General features: G+C 38.4%; 1 protein-coding gene across 13 annotated transcripts in view; it reads left to right on the plus strand.

Moving 5' to 3' along the window:
- DOCK10 (dedicator of cytokinesis 10) overlaps positions 1 to 21,609 on the plus strand; it is a 279,437-nt gene that overhangs the window by 244,239 nt on the left and 13,589 nt on the right. For 11 of the 13 annotated variants that reach the window (XM_068544330.1, XM_068544331.1, XM_068544335.1 and 8 more), the window contains 11 exons: positions 1,985 to 2,109; positions 3,399 to 3,511; positions 5,126 to 5,263; positions 5,953 to 6,135; positions 6,553 to 6,663; positions 8,041 to 8,256; positions 12,147 to 12,204; positions 12,519 to 12,617; positions 15,631 to 15,737; positions 17,512 to 17,634; positions 17,771 to 17,884. In XM_068544330.1, coding sequence (XP_068400431.1) covers positions 1,985 to 2,109; positions 3,399 to 3,511; positions 5,126 to 5,263; positions 5,953 to 6,135; positions 6,553 to 6,663; positions 8,041 to 8,256; positions 12,147 to 12,204; positions 12,519 to 12,617; positions 15,631 to 15,737; positions 17,512 to 17,634; positions 17,771 to 17,884 — 1,387 coding nt within the window. The remainder of the gene's footprint in view (positions 1 to 1,984; positions 2,110 to 3,398; positions 3,512 to 5,125; positions 5,264 to 5,952; positions 6,136 to 6,552; positions 6,664 to 8,040; positions 8,257 to 12,146; positions 12,205 to 12,518; positions 12,618 to 15,630; positions 15,738 to 17,511; positions 17,635 to 17,770; positions 17,885 to 21,609) is intronic. The other 2 variants (XM_068544333.1, XM_068544336.1) reach the window with 1 other exon arrangement.

Here is a 21,609-nt window from a genome sequence, read left to right on the forward strand (position 1 = left end):
TATATATATATATATATATAGGCTGTGAATACACACATATGCACACACACGTGCATGTGTGTGTGTGTGTGTCTGTGTATATATATATATCTCAAACCAAAAACAGATCTAAAGTAACTCTGTATGTTTCTCTGAAGAAACTTTGTCGGTACGTCCCTCTCTGCCCCACTAGCTTGTGAAAACCTAAGAAGCAAAGATTATGCCTTATTTATGTGCACCTAGTGTACAATGCCTTTTATAGGGTCAATGAGTATCTTAATTTAATTGAACCTGAAAAGACATAATTCCAATAAATGCCTATTGTAATGTTTGCTAATCTAGTGACAAAGTAAAATGTGAGGTCATATCTCCCCTTTCCTCTTAGTAATTGTAATAATTTATCAGTATTCTTAGAGCTTAATGTGTTTTTTAAAGGGTCAAAGGCAGTAGGAAGCATAGCTGGCCCTGTAAGCTCATTTTAGATTTTTTTAGTCATTAGGATAGTATATAAAGCCTAGGGTCACCCTTCATTAACCTACCCTACAGGAAACATTTGCCCTAAAATCCTACCTTAAAGCTCCTCTGGGTCTAGTAAATCAGAATTCTTTGCTAAAATTTTCTCCAGTTTGATTTATTCTCCCCAGGAGTATCATAATAATGTATAATATGAAAATGGCTATATTTTGGAAAGAGCTTTAGAAAGAAATATGAATGTAGTATATAGCTAATAAACCATAAAATAAATTTTGCCTGTTTATCCATGGGGACCCCTTGAAATGGTCCCCTTTTGAGAAGACAAATGGCAGTTGAGTAGAGGACTATAAACAATTACTTTAATGACAGTCGTAACCCACCTGAGGTCACTGCAGTTTTGGAGATGTCTGGTGGGTTAGATTTTAGGCTCCTCCCTAAACCATCTGGACAGGTCCTGGTCATTTTCACGACTCCCCTCCCAGAAGCCATGGCTTTTCCTCCAGGAGTTACAGACTGAAGGAGACGCAAAACCTGGAAATAATCCAGTCCCAAAGGTCCAAGCCATACAGCCCCAAACCATACAGCCCCAAACCCATTATTCCTTGTAGCTACAGAAATGACCCAGACTCTCCTGGCTACTGAAAGCCAAAGTTAGATCTCTAGGGTCCCAATCCATCCAGAGCATTTGATTTAGCCAGAATCCAATAAGCCTTGAGAAGTAAGACAAAGAGAAAAAGTTGCTTCTTTTTTAGGCTTGACTCTTCAGTATCTCCTATTGCCTGCCTTCCTCAAAGAAATTTTCTATGACCTTGGCCATAAGATAGCTTAAATGAAAGCTTAAATGAAATGATAGCTTAAATGAAAGTCGGGAACAGGAAATATTCCTACTTCCTCATTCCCCCAGTTAGAAGTGCCAAGGGGCGTTGAATAAGAGCCCTGGCCATTGTCCCTGCTCTGGGAAAGCAGCAGCTCAGAAGCCCCCTCAGCTCTCTCCCCAACAAGGATCATATGCCAGCCCTGCTGTGGGCATGACACAAATGCAAAGACAAATCCTGTAAGAATTTCCAAATGCAAAGAAGTAGGAGACAAAGGGTTGTTTTAGACTAGATTTTACTTTTTTACATTTTACCTCCTAAAAATAATTGATACAATTGAGCTATATAATATTGCACTTTCTTAATGTCTACGACTATGCCTTTCTGATCAACCAATAACCAACTTAACATGCATGGAATCCCATGATTTCATTAAATAATAATGAATATGTTTGTGCAGAATTTAATTCAGTATCTATTATTTGTCTGTTATCCTTTAGTATCTATTATCATTCTGAACCCTTTTTTGGCTTAAATAAAATTTCTCCAAAAGTACTTTTAAATGTTCCTCTCATCATGTCACCTATAATTCATATTTTTAATAAAAAGTCTCTATTCAAAAATTTTTTAACATTTGACTCAATCAAGAGAATTTGAATGCAAATTTGGTTATCATATCCCTATGACTTTAAGCATTTTTGTCATTTCATTTTCAGGATGCACACCACTTCCAGTCATGAAGGACAGAAGCAGCACAGATCACAAACTTTACCGATAATTCGAGGCAAAAATGCACTTTCTCATCCTAAACTCCTACAGATGTTAGACAATACCATGACCAGTAAGTATACCAGAAATAATAGAAACAAGATGGTTATCATTTTTCTCTAGATGTGTGCAGGACATAAAATGCATTGTTTCAGAAATGTAAAGAATGTTGCTGTGCCCCTGAGACCACTGGTATTCAGGCTTGCTGTAGCCTGAGGAACATTTCTGGGAGGAGAGAATCAGCAGGAAGCATCTAAAATAAAGTAGTGTCCTTATGAGGAGAAAGGGGAAAAGTAAAACTCTCAACATAGTGTGCTCACTGTAGCTCCTCTGGAACCAAGTGACTTGGCATTGTGAGGGGTTAGGGTGGCCCCTCTCAACCGGATTATTGTCCACTCTTTGGGAAGAGGAGAAAGTTGTCCATGTCCTAGAAGCAGCAAGTGTGCCATCTTGAATCCAGTGTTGCACACATTCCAGGTGTGAATGAGGAGAAAATGGGATCCAGTGTTTTTGTATCATGTAAGTGTTCTTGATTGTGGACACGTGACCACAGTTAGCTGTTTGAAGGTATTTGCCTTAACCTATAAATACATTTAATCCCTTTCTGATGAGGCCATTAATGCAGATCATCCACTGAGACTCTACGTTTGGTCTATTAATCTAGGACCATAAAACTTGACCCAGACTGATTATGGAGGAAATATGACTCTACCAATGGCTGAATCAATGGAAAAGTAGTGAGAAATAATGGACAACAGACTACTCTGGTCCTTTGGAAACTCTATAGCTGACAAATGAAAAGGGCACACACACTGTCTTAATCAGTTTGAGCTGCTACAACACAATACCACAGACTATGTAGCTTAAACAACAAACATTTATTTCTCTTAGTTTTAGAGGATGAGAGATCCAAGATCAAGGCGCCAGCAGATTTGATGTCTGGTAAGAACCACGTTCGAAGATGGCCAACTTCTTGCTGTGTCCTCACATGACAGAGAGAGCGAGATGATCTCTCTGGTGTCTCTTTTTATAAGGGCACTAATCCCATTCATGAGGGTTCCATTCTCATAACCTAATTACCTCTCAAAGACTCTGCCTCCAAATACCGTCATATTGTGGATTAGGGCTTTGACATATGAATTTGCAGGGACACAAACTTTCAGTCTATAGCGCCCACTAAAAACTCTATCTCTGTTTTTGCTTCAGCCAATAAAGAAAGTGAACAAATGAAAGCACCTTGATTTAATAAAATTACTCGTCAAAACACCAGTAAACATTGACTATGTTGTAATAGAAAAAAGTTCTTTTTAGGGTACAAAGATTTGTCTCAGACATTTATGCATTTTCTACTTTATTTTGTAGGCAGCTCCAATGAAATAGACATCGTGCACCACGTGGACACAGAGGCCAATATTGCTACAGAGGTTTGCCTGACTATTCTAGACCTGCTAGCCCTCTTCACTCAGGTCCACCAGGTGAGTGTGACTGTAACTTCTTCTGTAATATGATAAAATGAAAGGTGGAAAAGTCATGTGAAGTCAAGAATACGTTTTTAAGGTTTTTATGACATTTAATGAAATGTATTAACCTTACATAAATCAACCTAAGTGTGAGTGGAAAACATGTTAAAGAAGAGATTCAGAATTTATCAGAAGTTGGCAAATGCTCAATTGATATACACACAGACATATTTCCTTATTGTCCAATAAGAGACAATCTTTCTTCCTTGTTTCTCTTGCTTTACTGTCAGGCAAGTTGGGCTGAGCGAGAATGTGACTCTACTTTTTCAGTATCAAAGGGAGAGACAAATGACAGCTAGATACAATAGATAAACAGATACAGCAGCTAGAGAAAACAGAGTGATAATGTTGAGCATCTTTTTGTGTGCTTACTTACCATCTCTATATCTTTGGTGAAGTGATACCACTACCTACGATTAGAATGGCTGCAGTTAAAAAGACTGACCATACCAAGTTTTTGCAAGGATATGGAGAAACTGGAACTCTCATTCACTGATGGTGGGAATACGAAATGATACAAACACCTTGAAAAAAAGTATGCTGGAATGAAGGTTCAACATAATCTATCATGTGACCAGCCATTCCAATACTAGGAATTTACCCAGGAAAAATAAAAGCATTTGTTCACACAAAGCTTTGTACATCAATATTCATAGAAGCTTTGTTTTTTAATAATTAAACACTGGAAACAACCCAACAGTACATTAACAGGTGAATGGATTTTTTAAAATAGTGGTATTGAAACATATCCATACAATAGAATATAAAATATAAAATTTTATAAAATATGAACTATAGAAATTATGTCAATTACACCCCAATGAAGTTATTAAAAACATTAGCTCAACCTAATGAGCTTTCAAATGTTAAGGGTTAAATTAGAAAAAGTTGGGTCGGTTGAATAGTCTGCACCAAACAGAATGATTATAGCAAGAAAGTCTTATTTTCAAGTAAAATGTTAGCATGGCGGTCGAAAAACCAAAATCCATATTTTAATTCTTTATTGCTCGATGGAAATGTCAATCAAATCTCATACATCTTACACGGTCTATCAGTGCCTTTGAGGACCTGCCTGTCTGTGGCCACATCTGCTACCTCTCTCCCGACTCTGCCCCACTCACCATGCTTAGGCTACTCTGCTCTTTTTTCTCTTTTTTTCTTTTTTCTCTTTTTTCTCTGCTTGAACTCATAAGCTCAGATCCATCTCAAGTCCCTGGTACCAACTGTTTTTCCTTCCTTGGACAATCCTCCCAGATCTGCCCATGGCTGACTTTTACAGCTCACATGTCAATTCATCCATTAGAGAGATCTTAACCACCCTATATAAAGTAATCTTATCCCCCAAAGCAATTACTTTCCATCATATATCATTCTACTCTATTTTCTTATTTAGTAAATTTTTCAATCACTGCTATATGTAAGTTTCATTGGGAACATAGACCTTATTCAGCACTTTATTTCCACACCCAGAATTGTGCCTATCACATAGTAGGTCCAGAGTAAATATTTTTTGAAAGAATCCAGGTGTACTTTCACTCATCCTAAATAACTGCTGTGTTAAATTTCCAGAGACAACTCCAACAATCTGAATGTCAAAATTCAATGATGAAAAGGGTCTTTGATACCTACATGCTCTTTTTTCAAGTCAACCAATCAGCCACAGCACTGAAGCACGTATTTGCCTCTTTGAGGCTATTTGTATGCAAGGTAAGGGTCCTCCAGGTTTCAAGAAAAGCTCAGTGAAGTGTTTATTGCTGACAATAAACACATATTAATCCTTACATCTCTCAGTATCGAGGGAAGAAGGTTAGTTTCCTTCTATTTGATTTATTTGTTTTTATTAGACAATTTATTTGGTTTTATTAAACTATTTGATTCATGGTCTCAAAATAAGTTCACAGCCTCGGCAGCCTATCTGCTGGATATCAAAAGGGAATAAAATTAGCACCTGGCCATCAATTCTTTGGGTTCTCAGTGTTTGTGGCAGAGAGTTAGGTAAAATATACACCATCAACTGTGATGTCCGTTCCTGCCAAGTCAGAGGTTCTGCATTAGAAACAGGAGAGTCCACCTTTGAGGACTCTGGTGGCTTTACAGTGTTGGGTGAATAGAAACTATTTCAGAGCTCTCATTCCATTGCTTTGGGTAGTCATCCGTTACTGATGCAAGGGGTACTTACAAAGTAGAGAATGATTATTTCTAGGAAAAAAAAAAAGAAATACTAACATAGACTTCAGTAAATAAGATTATATCCTCTTCCACCTGCAAATGGGAGAAAAAGTCTAGGTTAAGAAAAAAAGAAAGAAAGATTTTATTCGAAGGGATTTTAAAATTTGAGAATGAACAGAGCAAAATGAAGGAATTTGCTCACTTCACCAGCACTTCTGTTTCCGTAGTTTCCTTCAGCGTTCTTCCAAGGGCCTGCCGACTTGTGTGGATCATTCTGCTATGAAGTCCTAAAATGCTGCAACCACAGGTCACGGTCAACTCAGACGGAAGCGTCAGCACTTCTATACTTTTTTATGAGGAAGAATTTTGAATTTAACAAGCAAAAGTCAATTGTCCGGTCCCACTTACAAGTAGGTGCTGCCAATTTCCATTAATGTTGTTGTTAAAACCACTCATCTGTTTCAACATTGATAAAAGCCTACTGTTTCCAGGGCAACCAGTTCCCAACTCTTCCATCAGATTCCTCCTTAAAGATGCCCATCACACTCAGTTCTGATTCATAGAAAGAGTGCAGCTGGGCAGAAATCAGCAAAGCCCATAACTCCACCTGTACTTTTCCTTTCTTCTGCCAGGGAATAGAATCATAGAATACACAGCTCAGGGACCATGATTGTTTCTAGGATGCCAAATCCCACCAGATTCTGAGCACATTCATTGGGCCTACAGGGAGAAATTAATGATACATTCATCCAACTCAGTGGATTTCTATACAACTAGTATTTCGGAGTTACTTGCTTTTGAGGTTTCGTTTTCCTTTTCTCTTTCAGCTCATCAAGGCCGTAAGCCAGTTAATAGCTGATGCTGGGATTGGAGGCTCTCGGTTTCAACATTCCCTTGCAATTACCAATAATTTTGCTAATGGAGACAAGCAAATGAAAGTAAGAAATGCTTTGCAGACTTTTTTAAAGAACTGGGAATAAACTAAACTGGATTCTTTTCGCGAGATACCAAAATCATAAAAAATACAAATTCTGTATTTTGTTTATTGACCCTTTGAGTACTTATATTGAGTCCACTTGCCTGAATGGATAATCAGCTCTTACACTTTCAGCATATACTCAGTTAAGTGGAATTTCCAAGATACGGGGTTGAATGATGCTTAACAAGAAAACTAACCACAGATATCAGATACCAAGGAATACAGTGTTTCTCTCATAATCCCATTCTCGGTCAAATTCATTTTATCTCTTTTAAAACTTTCTGGAGCGGCTTCCCTGGTGGCACAGCGGTTGGGAATCCGCCTGCCAATGCAGGGGACACGGGTTCGAGCCCTGGTCCGGGAAGATCCCACATGCCGCGGAGCAGCTAAGCCCATGCGCCACAACTACTGAGCCTGCGCTCTAGAGACCATGAACCACAACTACTGAAGCCCATGCACCTAGAGCCCGTGCTCCGCAACAAGAGAAGCCACTGCAATGAGAAGCGAGTGCACCGCAAGGAAGAGTAGCCCCCGCTCACTGCAACCAGAGAAAGCCCGTGTGCAGCCAACGAAGACCCAACACAGCCAAAAATAAATAAATTTTAAAAAAAAACAAAAAACTTTCTGGAGACTTGTCCTCCAGTTATAATACTGAAAAGTTCAGGGATAGAGCCTGGTGTCAGGCATGGCTGAACCCAGGGATTAAAATAATGTTTTCAGATCCCCTTCCCCTACCGCCTCTATTTTTGCCTTTCTCCTTGTCTCTCAGTTCAGTTTTCTTCTTCCTTTACTTCATTTACAGGTAGGCTCTCCCCATGAGCTTACTCTCTCAGAAATTCTGAGGACAATGGTAGTATTCTATGGGTGGGAAAAGCACCTTGTTCTGTAGTGCCAGTTAAAGTCCCAGGACTGAGTCTCTTTGATCCAACCTTGTTTCATATGCCCAACCCTAAGCCAATCACTGTGACCTGGAGTATAAAAGAATATGATTGATTGGCCAGGCCCATATCATGTGTCACCCCTGGTGCCTGGGAATGGAGTCGACCCATTCAAATTATGTGAACTAGAGCCAGAGAGGATGCTAGAGGATGTCGGGATGCTATTACTAGAAGAAGGTAGGCTAGGAGACAAAATGGAATCTACTACAGTTCATCTTCAAATGTGTACAGCCGCAATCACAATACACAGAGTTTGTCCATAAAGAATGTACATATCTGTGAACAATATTTAGAATGCACCAGACTGTGATGCCAAGCCATAGCTAAAAACGTAACTTGAAGTGAGTTAATTTGTGGGTTCTAAACAGATAATGACCCAGGCTCTCTGTTTTCCAAAGAACAGCAATTTCCCAGCAGAGGTGAAAGATCTGACTAAACGTATAAGGACTGTTTTAATGGCCACGGCTCAGATGAAGGAGCATGAGAAGGATCCCGAGATGCTGGTGGATCTCCAGTACAGCCTGGCAAACTCCTACGCAAGCACCCCCGAGCTACGGAGGACCTGGCTGGAAAGCATGGCCAAAATTCATGCGAGAAACGGAGACTTATCCGAGGTGATTAGCAAAGACTCAGTCATTCTTCATTAGTTGTCCTCTTGATCAGGATGATTGGATTATCTTTTACAGCAGGAATATAAAAAGTTATCATATTTCCCCACTAATGTCGATATGACCTAATTATATGTTATGTGCATTACGTTTGCATGTAGGATTCAAGGATGCCTAACTCCATGTAAATAATATCAAATAAAAGCCAGTGTCTTGGGGGCCACCTGCAGTTGTAGGATGTGTAATGGAGACCAAACGCTAAAAGCCTGAGTCTAAGGAGGGTGGTTGTAAGGGTGTCTGGAAATTGAGTTATATAAGTTGGTGTTCTGTGTGTTAAAATTTCTTCCCTGGAATTGGAGTTGAATGGGGAAACTCACCATCGAGGTGAGTCAACTCAGGTTGGGATAATCTGTCCTCATGTGCAGCTAGTCTGAACTAGCACTGGAAAGGTTAACACCCCTAAGAGCCACATGAGAAGAGGCCACTGTGTGATGGTTATAAATCAATAGGTAACTTTTTTTTTTTAACATCTTTATGGGAGTATAACTGCTTTACAATGGTGTGTTAGTTTCTGCTTTATAACAAAGTGAATTAGTTATACATATACATATATCCCCATATCTCTTCCCTCTTGCGTCTCTCTCCCTCCCACCCTCCCTATCCCACCCCTCTAGGTGGTCACAAAGCACCGAGCTGATCTCCCTGTGCTATACGGCTGCTACCCACTATCTATTTTACATTTGGTAGTGTATATCTGTCCATGCCACTCTCTCACTTTGTCCCAGCTTACCCTTCCCCCTCCCCATATCCTCAAGTCCATTCTCTAGTAGGTCTGCGTCTTTATTCCCATCTTGCCCCTAGGTTCTTCATGACCATTTTTTTGTTTGTTTTTTAGATTCCATATATATATGTTAGCATACGGTATTTGTTTTTCTTTTTCTGACTTATTTTACTCTGTATGACAGACTCTAGGTCCATCCACCTCACTACAAATAACTCAATTTCGTTTCTTTTTATGGCTGAGTAATACTCCATTGTATATATGTGCCACATCTTCTTTATCCATTCACCTGTTGATGGACACTTAGGTTGCTTCCATGTCCTGGCTATTGTAAATAGAGCTGCAATGAACATTGTGGTACATGACTCTTTTTGAATTATGCTTTTCTCAGGGTATATGCCCAATAGTGGGATTGCTGGGTCATATGATAGTTCTATTTTTAGTTTTTTAAGGACCCTCCATACTGTTCTCCATAGTGGCTGTATCAATTTACATTCCCACCAACAGTGCAAGAGGGTTCCCTTTTCTCCACACCCTCTCCAGCATTTATTGTTTGTAGATTTTTTGATGATGGCCATTCTGACCAGTATGAGATGATATCTCATTGTAGTTTTGATTTGCATTTCTCTAATGATTAATGATCTTGAGCATCCTTTCATGTGTTTGTTGGCAATCTGTATATCTTCTTTGGAGAAATGTCTATTTAGGTCTTCTGCCCATTTTGGATTGGGTTGTTTGTTTTTCTGATATTGAGCTGCATGAGCTGCTTATAAATTTTGGAGATTAATCCTTTGTCAGTTGCTTCGTTTGCAAGTATTTTCTCCCATTCTGAGGGTTGTCTTTTCATCTTGTTTATGGTTTCCTTTGCTGTGCAGAAGCTTTTAAGTTTCATTAGGTCCCATTCGTTTATTTTTGTTTTTATTTCCATTTCTCTAGGAGCTGGGTCAAAAGGGATCTTGCTGTGATTTATGTCATAGAGTGTTCTGCCTATGTTTTCCTCTAAGAGTTTGATAGTGTCTGGCCTTACATTTAGGTCTTTAATCCATTTTGAGTTTATTTTTGTGTATGGTGTTAGGGAGCGTTCTAATTTCATTCTTTTACATGTAGCTGTCCAGTTTTCCCAGCACCACTTATTGAAAAGGCTGTCTTTCCTCCACTGTATATTCTTGCCTCCTTTATCAAAGATAAGGTGACCATATGTGCGTGGGTTTATCTCTGGGCTTTCTATCCTGTTCCATTGATCTATATTTCTGTTTTTGTGCCAGTACCATACTGTCTTGATGACTGTAGCTTTGTAGTATAGTGTGAAGTCCGGGAGCCTGATTACTCCAGCTCTGTTTTTCTTTCTCAAGATTGCTTTGGCTATTCGGGGTCTTTTGTGTTTCCATACAAATTGTGAAACTTTTTGTTCTAGTTCTGTGAAAAATGCCAGTGGTAGTTTGATAGGGATTGCATTGAATCTGTAGATTGCTTTGTGTAGTAGAGTCATTTTCACAATGTTGATTCTTCCAATCCAAGAACATGGTATATCTCTCCATCTATTTGTATCATCTTTAATTTCTTTCATCAGTGTCTTAAAGTTTTCTGAGTACAGGTCTTTTGTCTCCTTAGGTAGGTTTATTCCTAAGTATTTTATTCTTTTTGTTGCACTGGTAAATGGGAGTGTTTTCTTAATTTCACTTTCAGATTTTTCATCATTAGTGTATAGGAATGCAAGAGATTTCTGTGCATTAATTTTGTATCCTGCTACTTTACCAAATTCATTGATTAGCTCTAGTAGTTTTCTGGTAGCATCTTTAGGATTCTCTATGTATAGTATCAAGTCATCTGCAAAGAGTGACAGCTTTACTTCTTCTTTTCTGATTTGGATTCCTTTTATTTCTTTTTCTTCTCTGATTGCTGTAGCTAAAACTTCCAAAACTATGTTGCATAATAGTGGTAAGAGTGGGCAACCTTGTCTTGTTTCTGATCTTAGAGGAAATGGTTTCAGTTTTTCACCATTGAGAACGATGTTGGCTGTGGGTTTGTCATATATGGCCTTTCTTATGTTGAGGTAACTTTCCTCTATGCCTACTTTCTGGAGGATTTTTATCATAAATGCGTGTTGAATTTTTTTGAAAGCTTTTTCAGCATCTATTGAGATGATCATATGGTTTTTCTCCTTCAATTTGTTAATACGGTGTATCACAATAGGTAACTTTTTAACGTCTGTTTAAACACTGGGAGGATTTATGTGCAGCAATTCACAGCACCCAAGTGGCTTCCGGACACCAAGTGGGGAAGTTCTGCTTTACTGTATTCCCAGGATTGTGCCCTCTTTGGGAAGAGATGAATTTGTGTAGGAAAACTGAAGTCCTAAATACATGTGAAGGACTCTGGGATGGAGGTAGATCTGACCAGAGGCCTCACTTGGTAGCAGTTTGGTGCGGACAAAAATGAGCAGCCCCAGTTCCCTTGGACCGCCCTGAAAATGGAGGCGTGTCTCCATAAAACTTCAAAAGGCAAAGCTGAAGTCATTTGGACTCTTCAGCAGGTCAGGGTCTACTCTGTGTTCAGCAGTGTTTGAGGGCTTTGCAGGAGATTTTACAGAACAAAAAAATGTAGCTCAAATAATCTGGTTGAGGAAAGCACACGTGATACATTAGGTCACACTATTTTATCAAGTACTGCCTTGTGCGGCTACCATTTTAAAGGCAATAAAAATTCTAAGGGGGGCATTACTGGAAGTAGAAAAAAGTAAGAAGATGGCTTATTTTTACTTCCAGTTTATATCCAGGTGCTATTTAGAGAGAGAGGAGAGACATAGATATTAAGGAAAGAAGATAATTCTATGTGAAAATTCTTCAGGCCAGCTCATTCACCCACCTGAATACTACAACAAGAAAAACAAACCAAAAAAATTCCCAAATAGGCATTTTATTCTTGATGGTGAACTTTTCGGAAATCTAATTGATTCTCATTTCCGGTTCTACCATGGAAAGGATTTCTCTACATATTCTGACTTGGAATACTGACTCACCTTGGAGGATTAATCCTAATAAGATAGATAGTAAAATCTACAGTATTAAATAAATGGTAAAATCTTCCTCTCAAACTGTTTTCTTTTTTCTTACAGGCTGCTATGTGTTACATTCATATAGCTGCCCTCATCGCGGAATACCTAAAAAGAAGGGGTAAGACAACCTTGTGAGGGGAGGAAGTCCAGAAATCAACATGTTGAAACCTAACTTAAAATTTATTTATTAATTTTAAGTTTTATTAATCTCGATGTTTTATTAAGCAATGTTAATTTTCACAGATATTTCTAATTATGCTGTACTTTTAAGTTTTAACTCTCTCTTCCATGCCATTATCATGCTTATTTTACGTCCAACCAGGCTAACTGGTCCGCTTCTTAGTTCCAAATGAGAAGCCTTCATTGGTTAACATAAGCTTGAATTAACATAAACATGTGACAATGTCCTAACCTCATCTTGCACTACCATAGGTTACTGGAAAATGGAAAAGATTTGCACACCATCCTTGCTCCCGGAGGATATCCACCCCTGTGATAGCAACCTATTACTAACAACTCCCAGTGGAGGAAGTGAGTGATCTACCTGGGATCCTTTATCCCCAGGGAATGGTGCCGAGAAAACCAAGTCGCTGCTTCAATTTTGTTCCAGTGAAACTCTTAAATGTATTCCTAGAAGCAAAAACTATCTCAGACCTACATAACTTACTCCGTAAAAACCCAAAGTTTCTACCATTCAGAAATTCCATCCATCCAAACTTTTATGAAGTTTAGAGACCTAAAGAGTTCTCAGCAAACAGAACTGCATCTTATCCAATATTATGGCCATGTTTTACTACCAATTTGCATGGTAGTCTGTCTTCGGGATTTTATTCTGAAATGGATGAATTGTTTAAAATTGCAAGAGAAATCCATTCAACTGTTGAAATGTAATACAACTGTTTATTCAAAATAAGGGCTGCAGAAACAGGGACATATAAATATAGTGTATATACAAGACTACACTTATAATCAACAGGCTCCATTTTCTTTTTGTAAAGCATACACTGATTCTCACAATTTATAACATATAATTTACAGTATGGTTTTCCTTCAATTAAAAGTATTCCATCTTTAACATCTGATAGAGATTTTCTAACAATAACTAAAGAATTACTCTTTGTTTAAAAAAATTTGTCGATATAACCTTGCAAAAGTTTGTTCAAACCCAGAGTTTATGAACCGCAGTCTATTTCACATCACTATCTTAACTTTCAAAATGCAGTGGAAAACTCACTGTATGAACAACAGAAACAGATCTTTAGATGTTAAGATTAAAATACCTAAACAAAAGGGAAAAGAACTTTGGTTACAATATTTTGGAAACATAATTGGTACCTTATTCTTTTAAATATGTATTTATTTCCTAAAGAGTTTCAGTGGATTTTGCAAATAAGATATCTGAACCAAATGACCAGACTGAATTCTGAGACAGTGAGCTCACTTGTTTGAGGGCCTTGGAGAAGGGACCAGACCTGGCTTTATGACTCATGTCCACAATAAAAGTCAGGGATCTTCTTGCTCAGTTTCATACCTCCTACTTAGCCTTATTTTTATAGGCAAGTCATCAAAACCATCACTGTTGTATTTAACATGCCCTTCCTCCCCATCTAATTTTTTTTCATAATCAGATACCATACAGTTTTATAAAAACTATTTTATATTCTAACTGAAACAAAATTGGAGAAACCAGATAAAGCTAGGTGTCAGTTTGAGAAGTTGTGGAAACTTATAGCCCAAAATGTTGTGTGAATCTTTAATATTCAAAAAAATCTAAATACTCTTAGACCAGTGGTGATATTGGAATAACATACCCATTGAGAAACATATATACAGTTGACCCTTGGACAACGAGGGGTTTAGGGGCGGTGACCCTGCCAGTCGAAAAACCCACATGTAACTTTACAGTCGGCCCTCCATATCCACATCCACGGATTCGACCAACCACAGACTGTGCAGTGCTGCATGCGTACTTATTGAAAAAAATCTGCATGTGAGTAGACTCATGTAGTTCAAACCATGTTGTTTAAGGGTCAACTGTATTTGTTTTGTAAACTTTGAATTAAGGAAGGTGATTATTTATGATGCATTAGCAGATATTTGTATTCATTGGCATATATCTGAAGCTCATTGGCATATATTTGAAGTCCTCAATGTACTTGTATGTTATGATGTTTCTAAGTCAAAGAAGTAAACTGTCCCTTCACTACAATGCACACGTGATAAGAATGCAGTCGAACCTCCGTATCTGGGGGTTCCAGATCTGCAGATTCAACCAAGCCGCTCCATCAGTGAGAACCCATGGATATGGAGGACCAATTGTACTATGCCATTTTATATAAAGAACTTGAGCGTTTGTGGAATTTGATATCTGATATCTGTGGAGGTCCTGGAATCAATCCCCTGCGGATACTGAGGGATGACTGAATAGGTGAATTGAGGTGACTCCAGAAAACATGGCTTCCTCAGTTGTACTAACAATCATCATTATCCCACAAGAAGTGACTTTTCCTGCTCCAGTCAATGCTCATATATTTAATGTGTTTAATTACCAAAGAAAAATATTAATAAAAAGTAGGAAAGTCGAATTTTTAATGCAAGGATTCAATTGCAATCATTATTATCATCATTTCTAGCACGTTTGGGGGTGATAAGTTACTTACATAGCCAATGATCTGATTATTAAAAATGGAAATATCTACAAAAGTATTAACTATAACTTAAAAAGCACTTGCTCCAGGGCAGCCACTGCACTAAGCTCTGTACTGGCAATATCTCCATTAGTTGCCAATAAGGAGTCTGAGTTAGGTGCTGTTATCACCTCATGTTTACAGGTGAGAAAACCTAAAGAAGTTAAGCAACCTGCCGCAGACCCCCTTGTTAGCTTGTGATGGGGCTGAAGTTCAAGGGCTGGTCTATCACTCCAGACTGTGCTCTTAACCTCTGATACCCACCGACGTTCTGATCTGATCCCTTGTTTAACACATTACCCATTATCAACTGTTTTCATATGCATCCGCAGAGCCAGATCTTTTTTAAGCTTGGTGGCCAAGAGGCTAAGAAAATTTGAGAAGTTTTCTAGATAATGCAAAAGAGGGAAAGTTAGTAAGTATTGAGTATTGTCTTTACAATGCACTGATGATACCAGGTGTTTTCTCAAATACTAATACTTTGAATCCTTTCAGCATCCTTTGAGATAGATATTAATGTCTCTGGTTTAACAAGTGAGGGATACAGACTCCAAGAGGTTAATTAAACCAGAACATTGGAGCTACATCAATCTGCAAGCCTGTGCTCTGTCCATAATCCCATGCCAGCTCGTTATAGAAAACAGGTCACCTGAAAATGATAAAAAAAAAAAAAAAAAATTATAAAAAGGGGAAGATTGGTTGCCTAGAAGAGAGTATTTATCAACAGTCATAATCTAACCATCTCACTGAGTGTGTGAGCTTTCTAACCACCACATGTCACATCATGAAGAAAGGCACTGTCTAATCCAAGCAGGATTTGTCTCAAATAATGATACATTTTGCTTTGTCCTCTCAAGGCATGTTCTCTATGGGCTGGCCAGCTTTTCTGAGCATTACACCAAATATTAAAGAAGAAGGGGCAATGAAAGAAGATTCAGGAATGCAAGACACACCATACAATGAGGTTAGACCAAAATGATTGAGTGTATAGTAATTGAGTAAAAAGATGCATTGAATTGTAACATTAAGCTAAATAGCGGGGAGAAAATCTTATTCAGAAATCAAATAAAGTTATTCTATAACATGACTTAGGCAAAATAAAATGCAGGCTAAAATTAAACTAAGATTAACAGATATCAGATTCCATTGATAAAGCATAATTTTCAATGAAAATTTAAACTAAATTTTACTTCTCTAAGATGGAGCCAAATATATACGATCAGCTCTTCTACAAAATATAAAATCTGTAGTCCTTTGGTAAATGTGGTAAGGGATGCTGAAAATTTGTTGAGCTGGTCACAGCTTTATTTAATGAATTAGAAAATTTATTAACAAATAGACTTGAACGGAAAATCGCACTAGTTTCTGCAGAAAACCTTGTGGTATGCAAACCACGGTTATTTTTCCAAAGAAGCTCTCTACCTGGAATTACTTAGCAATAATTTAGGTGAAGAAAATAGAGCTCCCCTCCTCAAGTAAATAAAATATTTCATAAGCTAATTTTTTATTCATAATATTACATAGACTTAAAAAAGGATACAGAAAAAAATCTGGGGTAGATTTTAATGAAATTTTACATATGGCTGTACATTAATTTAATGTACATTGAAAATAAATAGTAAATGCAATTATGTATTTATATGAACTATTTCAAATAATGTTTAAAATCTTTTCTTAAAAGACACTGAAAACATTCCAGCAATATTATCCACTTGCTTTAGAGAGTATATAATTTGATTCAGTTGAACATTTATTAAACTACTAGTATATGGGAGGCATTGAGACAAAGATAAGTAAAGCAAATGTATTTGGGAAGACAAAGATAATAAGGCATAATCCCAGCTCTTAAAGAGTTTAGAATCTTGTGAAAGACAAACTTCCTTCAGGGTGGGGAGTAACCAGTCTAAGACCCAGTAGCTATAAATCTAGGCATCATATATAGCTGCAATTAAAAGGGGAATAATTTTTTACATGAAAGTGATTGGAATGCAGATTAATGGGGCATAAATAAAAACTCTGCAGACTTTTGCACTGTCTTGACATTTGATAGGACTTGAAGGTGTCAAATGAGAAAATAAGGTTCTCATAGGAGCAGCAGCAACTTCACAGGCAAAAGTGTGGGAATTGTAAAGTATTCTAAGAATGGTGTGGTACAGTCTGGTATAGCCAAAGTGTAAAGTCAATGCCAAGGTGCTGAAAGAGAGTGGCACTGAAAAGGAGGTTGGTGCCTGATTCTGGAGCTCCTTCAGTGTCATGCTAGAGAGTTTGGACAGCAGTTCATAGCCACTGGAGTGCCTCCAAAGGTTTAGGGCAGTGGCACGCTCATGGTCAGGTTTATGTTTTAGAAACAAAGATTACTGGGGAGTAACACATAGGACCAATAGGACCAATTGGCGAGGGAAAACATTAGCTTGAAGACTACTGCAGGGATCTGGGAATGAAGAAACGGGGGTTTGATCTCAGCCAGTGACTGTAGGAATGGCAAAAAAAAGCAGACAGATCTGAATACTTGTTATAGATTTAAATTATCAAGTTTGAGGCACTAATAAGGAAAGAGAAGACTGCAAGAAGACACCACCATCCCTCCCAGGATGGATGTAACTGCCAATTGCAAAGATAGGGAATGCAGAAATCCCACTATGAAAAAACTTGACGGTTCAACAGTCTTGAAAGCAAGTTTCAGGGATGAGCCACAATCTTCACTGTGTAAAATCTCATTTCCGTTTGCGGAATTGCAGAATATCCTGGTGGAGCAGCTGTACCTCTGTGTGGAGTTCCTGTGGAAGTCTGAGAGATATGAGCTCATCGCTGATGTCAACAAACCCATCATTGCGGTCTTTGAGAAGCAGAGAGACTTCAAAGTAGGTGTTCTAAACCCAGGAGTTAGTTCAAATATCCTTCATTACACTGGAGAATTACTTACAATTTCCAAAAGTAGAAACTCCCTATTTTTGATGTCAGCATCATCTTCACGAAACCCTTCACTTCTGGTTTCAGAAATTATCAGATCTCTACTACGACATTCATCGGTCGTATCTGAAAGTTGCAGAGGTGGTGAATTCAGAGAAGCGGCTCTTCGGCCGCTACTATCGTGTGGCATTTTATGGGCAGGTAAGTTTCCTACAAGCAGCATGGCCTCTAAGTTCTGTTAAGTGGTTGATTGCTGTTCTTCATTCTTTACAAGACATCTAACTACATGTGCCAAAGGATTGAGGGGGTGGAGGTGGAGGTGGGGATGTGTCTAGGTATATTTGAGTGTTTCTCTGAGTGTGAGGGTCTATATTTTTGGCCAAAGGAACACACTAAATTAAGAAAAAAATGAGCGGAGACCTCCATGGGTCTTAATACAGATTGAGGTGAAACAGTGATTTCGAACTTCTTGGAGAAAGAGGGCACTTCTTCTTCAACACCCTCCTCCTCCAGTTCCCCCCAAAATGTCTAATTATAGGTTTGCATCATATTTGAAAATGAAATTTAAATGAATATATTTTTGGCAATGAAATCCATAACATTCCAGGAAATAAAGAATTCCTAGGGGCTCTACCATATCAAAGCCATGAACTTTTGATTTTAAAATCATGCATTTTCTTTTCTCCTACTTTCAAACCATCACTGCTTCTAAGCAGAGCATAATCTGGTTGCTTTGTTTCTTATATTGCAGGTCAATATAATTTCAAAGTGATCTTTCTCAGCTTACTGCATAAACAATGAACAAGACTGAAAATATTAGCGAGCCATAGCATTGTCTTAAAAGCAAAGCGAACTTATATATTAATTAGGAATGTCTCTGAGTAGTGCTTTAAGAAGTGGGATAAACCCAATCATAATCCAGGCAGGCTTATAACACTAGTATATTTCAGCAGCCATATTTCAGACTATTACTTTCATGGAGAATCATTCCATTCTTTTATTTTCACAGTGGTAATGACTCTCAGCCCTCTCATTTCCTTTTTTTTCTCCCCTCACGTAAGGCCCAGTTTCACATGGCTTCTTGTTCTCCTCAGAATCTTTTAAGGCTGCAAACAAAGGTGTCAAATCCAGCATGGTCATTCTAGATCACTTCCCACTGAAGTCTTTTGGAAAATATATATTGAAGTCTTTTGGAAAATATATATTGTCCTCTAATCACCAAAGGCAGCTTAAAAACGAATGTCTGAATTAATAAAGACAGCTGCTGTCTCCCTGGAAAGGAAAATGTCACTGGGCAGCCACTTACCGTAAACGAATTAATCCAACCCAGATTTCCCCCACTGCACAGGAGCATTAGGACTGTGGAGACAGTCTACAAAAAGAAGCTACATTTACACATTTGGGGGTTCCCTGGAAAAGAATCTGAGCTATCTGAAGTCATAGTGTATATTGGGGAGATAGAAATGTGAGAATCTGCAGGAGAGGAGGAGAGAGAAAAGGAAATGGTATCTTACAAGTCAGCGATAAACAGAAAATAAATAACTCTTGACCTCAGTGAAACATTAGCAAGAAAAATGGCAGAACACCTCGTCAGGAAGGGAATGTGGGAGCTGAGGGATTGTAAGGGAAAGGCAAGGGTTTCCTGGGAATGGCCACAGGCTAACTGAGCAGCATGGATGTAGCTCACGGGACGTACGTTCAGCAAACCTAGATTTGAGTTTACAAAGCTTCAGGCAATCTTTCTAATGAAAAAGTGATGAATTGCCATTAATAGTCTGGTCATGAAAAGCAGATTGCCTACCTGATGGTTTCTCCAACCAACATCTAAGATACTGGTTACTAAACAGCTGGAAACAACCTTAACTTTTTTGTGCAAATGAACATTTGAGATAGGTGAGATAATCCTGTTTCCATTCATTTTGGAGTCATCCTGCATTTCTGGGACTAAATTGTGTTTATTCCATGTAACTGAATTACAAAAATGTATCCTTTATTTTTCATATATCATATCTTTCTGCACAAAGGTCAGTGTAGTCTGAAAACCTACATACACACACACACACACACACACACACACACACAGAGATAAATATGGGCACCACATATTTGAAATATATGGATAGTAGACTCAGTATTGGAATTTCCCTGCTCAGTTCAGGCCACCAGAGTTACAGCTGATTAAGAAGAGTATGGTGGGCAGAATCTCAAAAGTTATAGTGGTGGCCATTGGTGGGCACCTTCCCGGGGTCCTGAAAGGACCCTACCCTTTGCCAAATGAGTATCGTGGAGAAACGGGGCCCTCTCTCTTTGGTGGTGAGCTCTGAGCATTCTCTAAAGTGATGGTATTAATTCCCAACATAAATGATGAACAGTGAATTAAACCTTTACCCTGTAAATCAGGTTAAGTCTCCTGAGATGCAAAAAGAAGCCATGTAAGAATTTCAGAGGACGAGCTGAGGGGCAATGACATGCCAAGACCTAGAGCTCTGTGACACAGAATTTTCTCTGTGTTATTTTGAACCATATGAAATTGCCCATAATCAACCTGTTTTTTACTTACAAAGATGGCAACTTCATGTGGGTCAATGTAATTATTGCTGAGTAAGCTGGAAAAGCAAATTCTTTCAATATCCATACATTGTCCACAGTCAGCTCTGCTTCTCTGACCAATACATTCCCCCATCCATACTGTATCAGTATTTTCTACTTTCATTTGTAAATTTTGGGTCATGTGTCCTTAACTCACCTACTAAAAGAATACTTGGAAACCCCTCTATTAAATAGAACGGGGGAGGTGGGCAATGGGGAAGGATGGGGGAGAGCTGCTTTCAAATGACCTAACTTTGTTCTTTTTGCAGATTCCTCAATTAAGTGTGTTGACCGTGCACCTGACTTTTTGTTTTTAATGCTGCCAGTATTCTCAATTGTCTTTTATTTAAAAATCCAACCTGAGCTTAAAAGGCAAAGTGTCTTGTTAAATCTGCAGACCTGAGGACATGCCTAAGCAGGGTACTCTGTAAACTCAAACCCCAGCTGCCTTTGAACAAGGAGAACTAATGGAGGTCATTCTGATAAACAGCCATTTAGAGCCTGTCATCATTGTTCAAATGATATTCAACCACCTGTCCCAAGACACCAAACGGAGAGGGTGAACTATTCTATTCAATGAGAGCAGACAGCGCACATCACTTTATATTTGATGATAAAGGAATAGCAAATAGATTTGCACATCCCCCCAGATGTGTGCAGAATGAAGGTTCTAAAGATCTGAGAAAATCTTGACTATTTCATTAGCATAATCTCCATGGTCAGAAATGATTTTTTTTTTCATGATGGTACCTTATGTCCCTGTAAAATTCACCTTTTAATATCCAAATTGATGTCTCACAATCCTATTCCGAAGATTATGGGAATATAACATGCGGTCATCTCTTTGCCTCCACAAAGGCCTTTGTGTAAATATTTTAGTGTCCCCCGTGGACTAGTACTTTCACTTTATAGTACTGACTAGGGTAGTTAATATTATGTCTGCAATGAGCCAGACCCTGGAAAACAAGTTGAAAACTGTTCTTTCGTGGCGAGAACTTTAATAAAAACGCAAGTTTTGCGTAGCATGAATTTTCTAATGCAACACCTGGCATCATTGACTGTGGAAATTTTACACACAGCAGCCTATATAAAACACCCCCTCAAGTGTCCCTGAAGTATTCACTTCCAGAGTAATGAACCGCCAGTAGTGATCAAACATCAACTGTAATCAATGAAATCCTTAGGCTCTGGTATTTAGCATGAAAGCAAGCAAGTGAATGCTCATTGAATAACTTAAAACATCAGATGGCCCTGGAATGAATTGAGTGAAAAGCCTGGGGGAATTTTATTCTATTCATCAAAGGATGTAAATTCCATGATTCTCAATCATGCCTACA

This window comes from Eschrichtius robustus, chromosome 5 (assembly GCF_028021215.1).
Source record: "Eschrichtius robustus isolate mEscRob2 chromosome 5, mEscRob2.pri, whole genome shotgun sequence".
NCBI lineage: Eukaryota > Metazoa > Chordata > Mammalia > Artiodactyla > Eschrichtiidae > Eschrichtius > Eschrichtius robustus.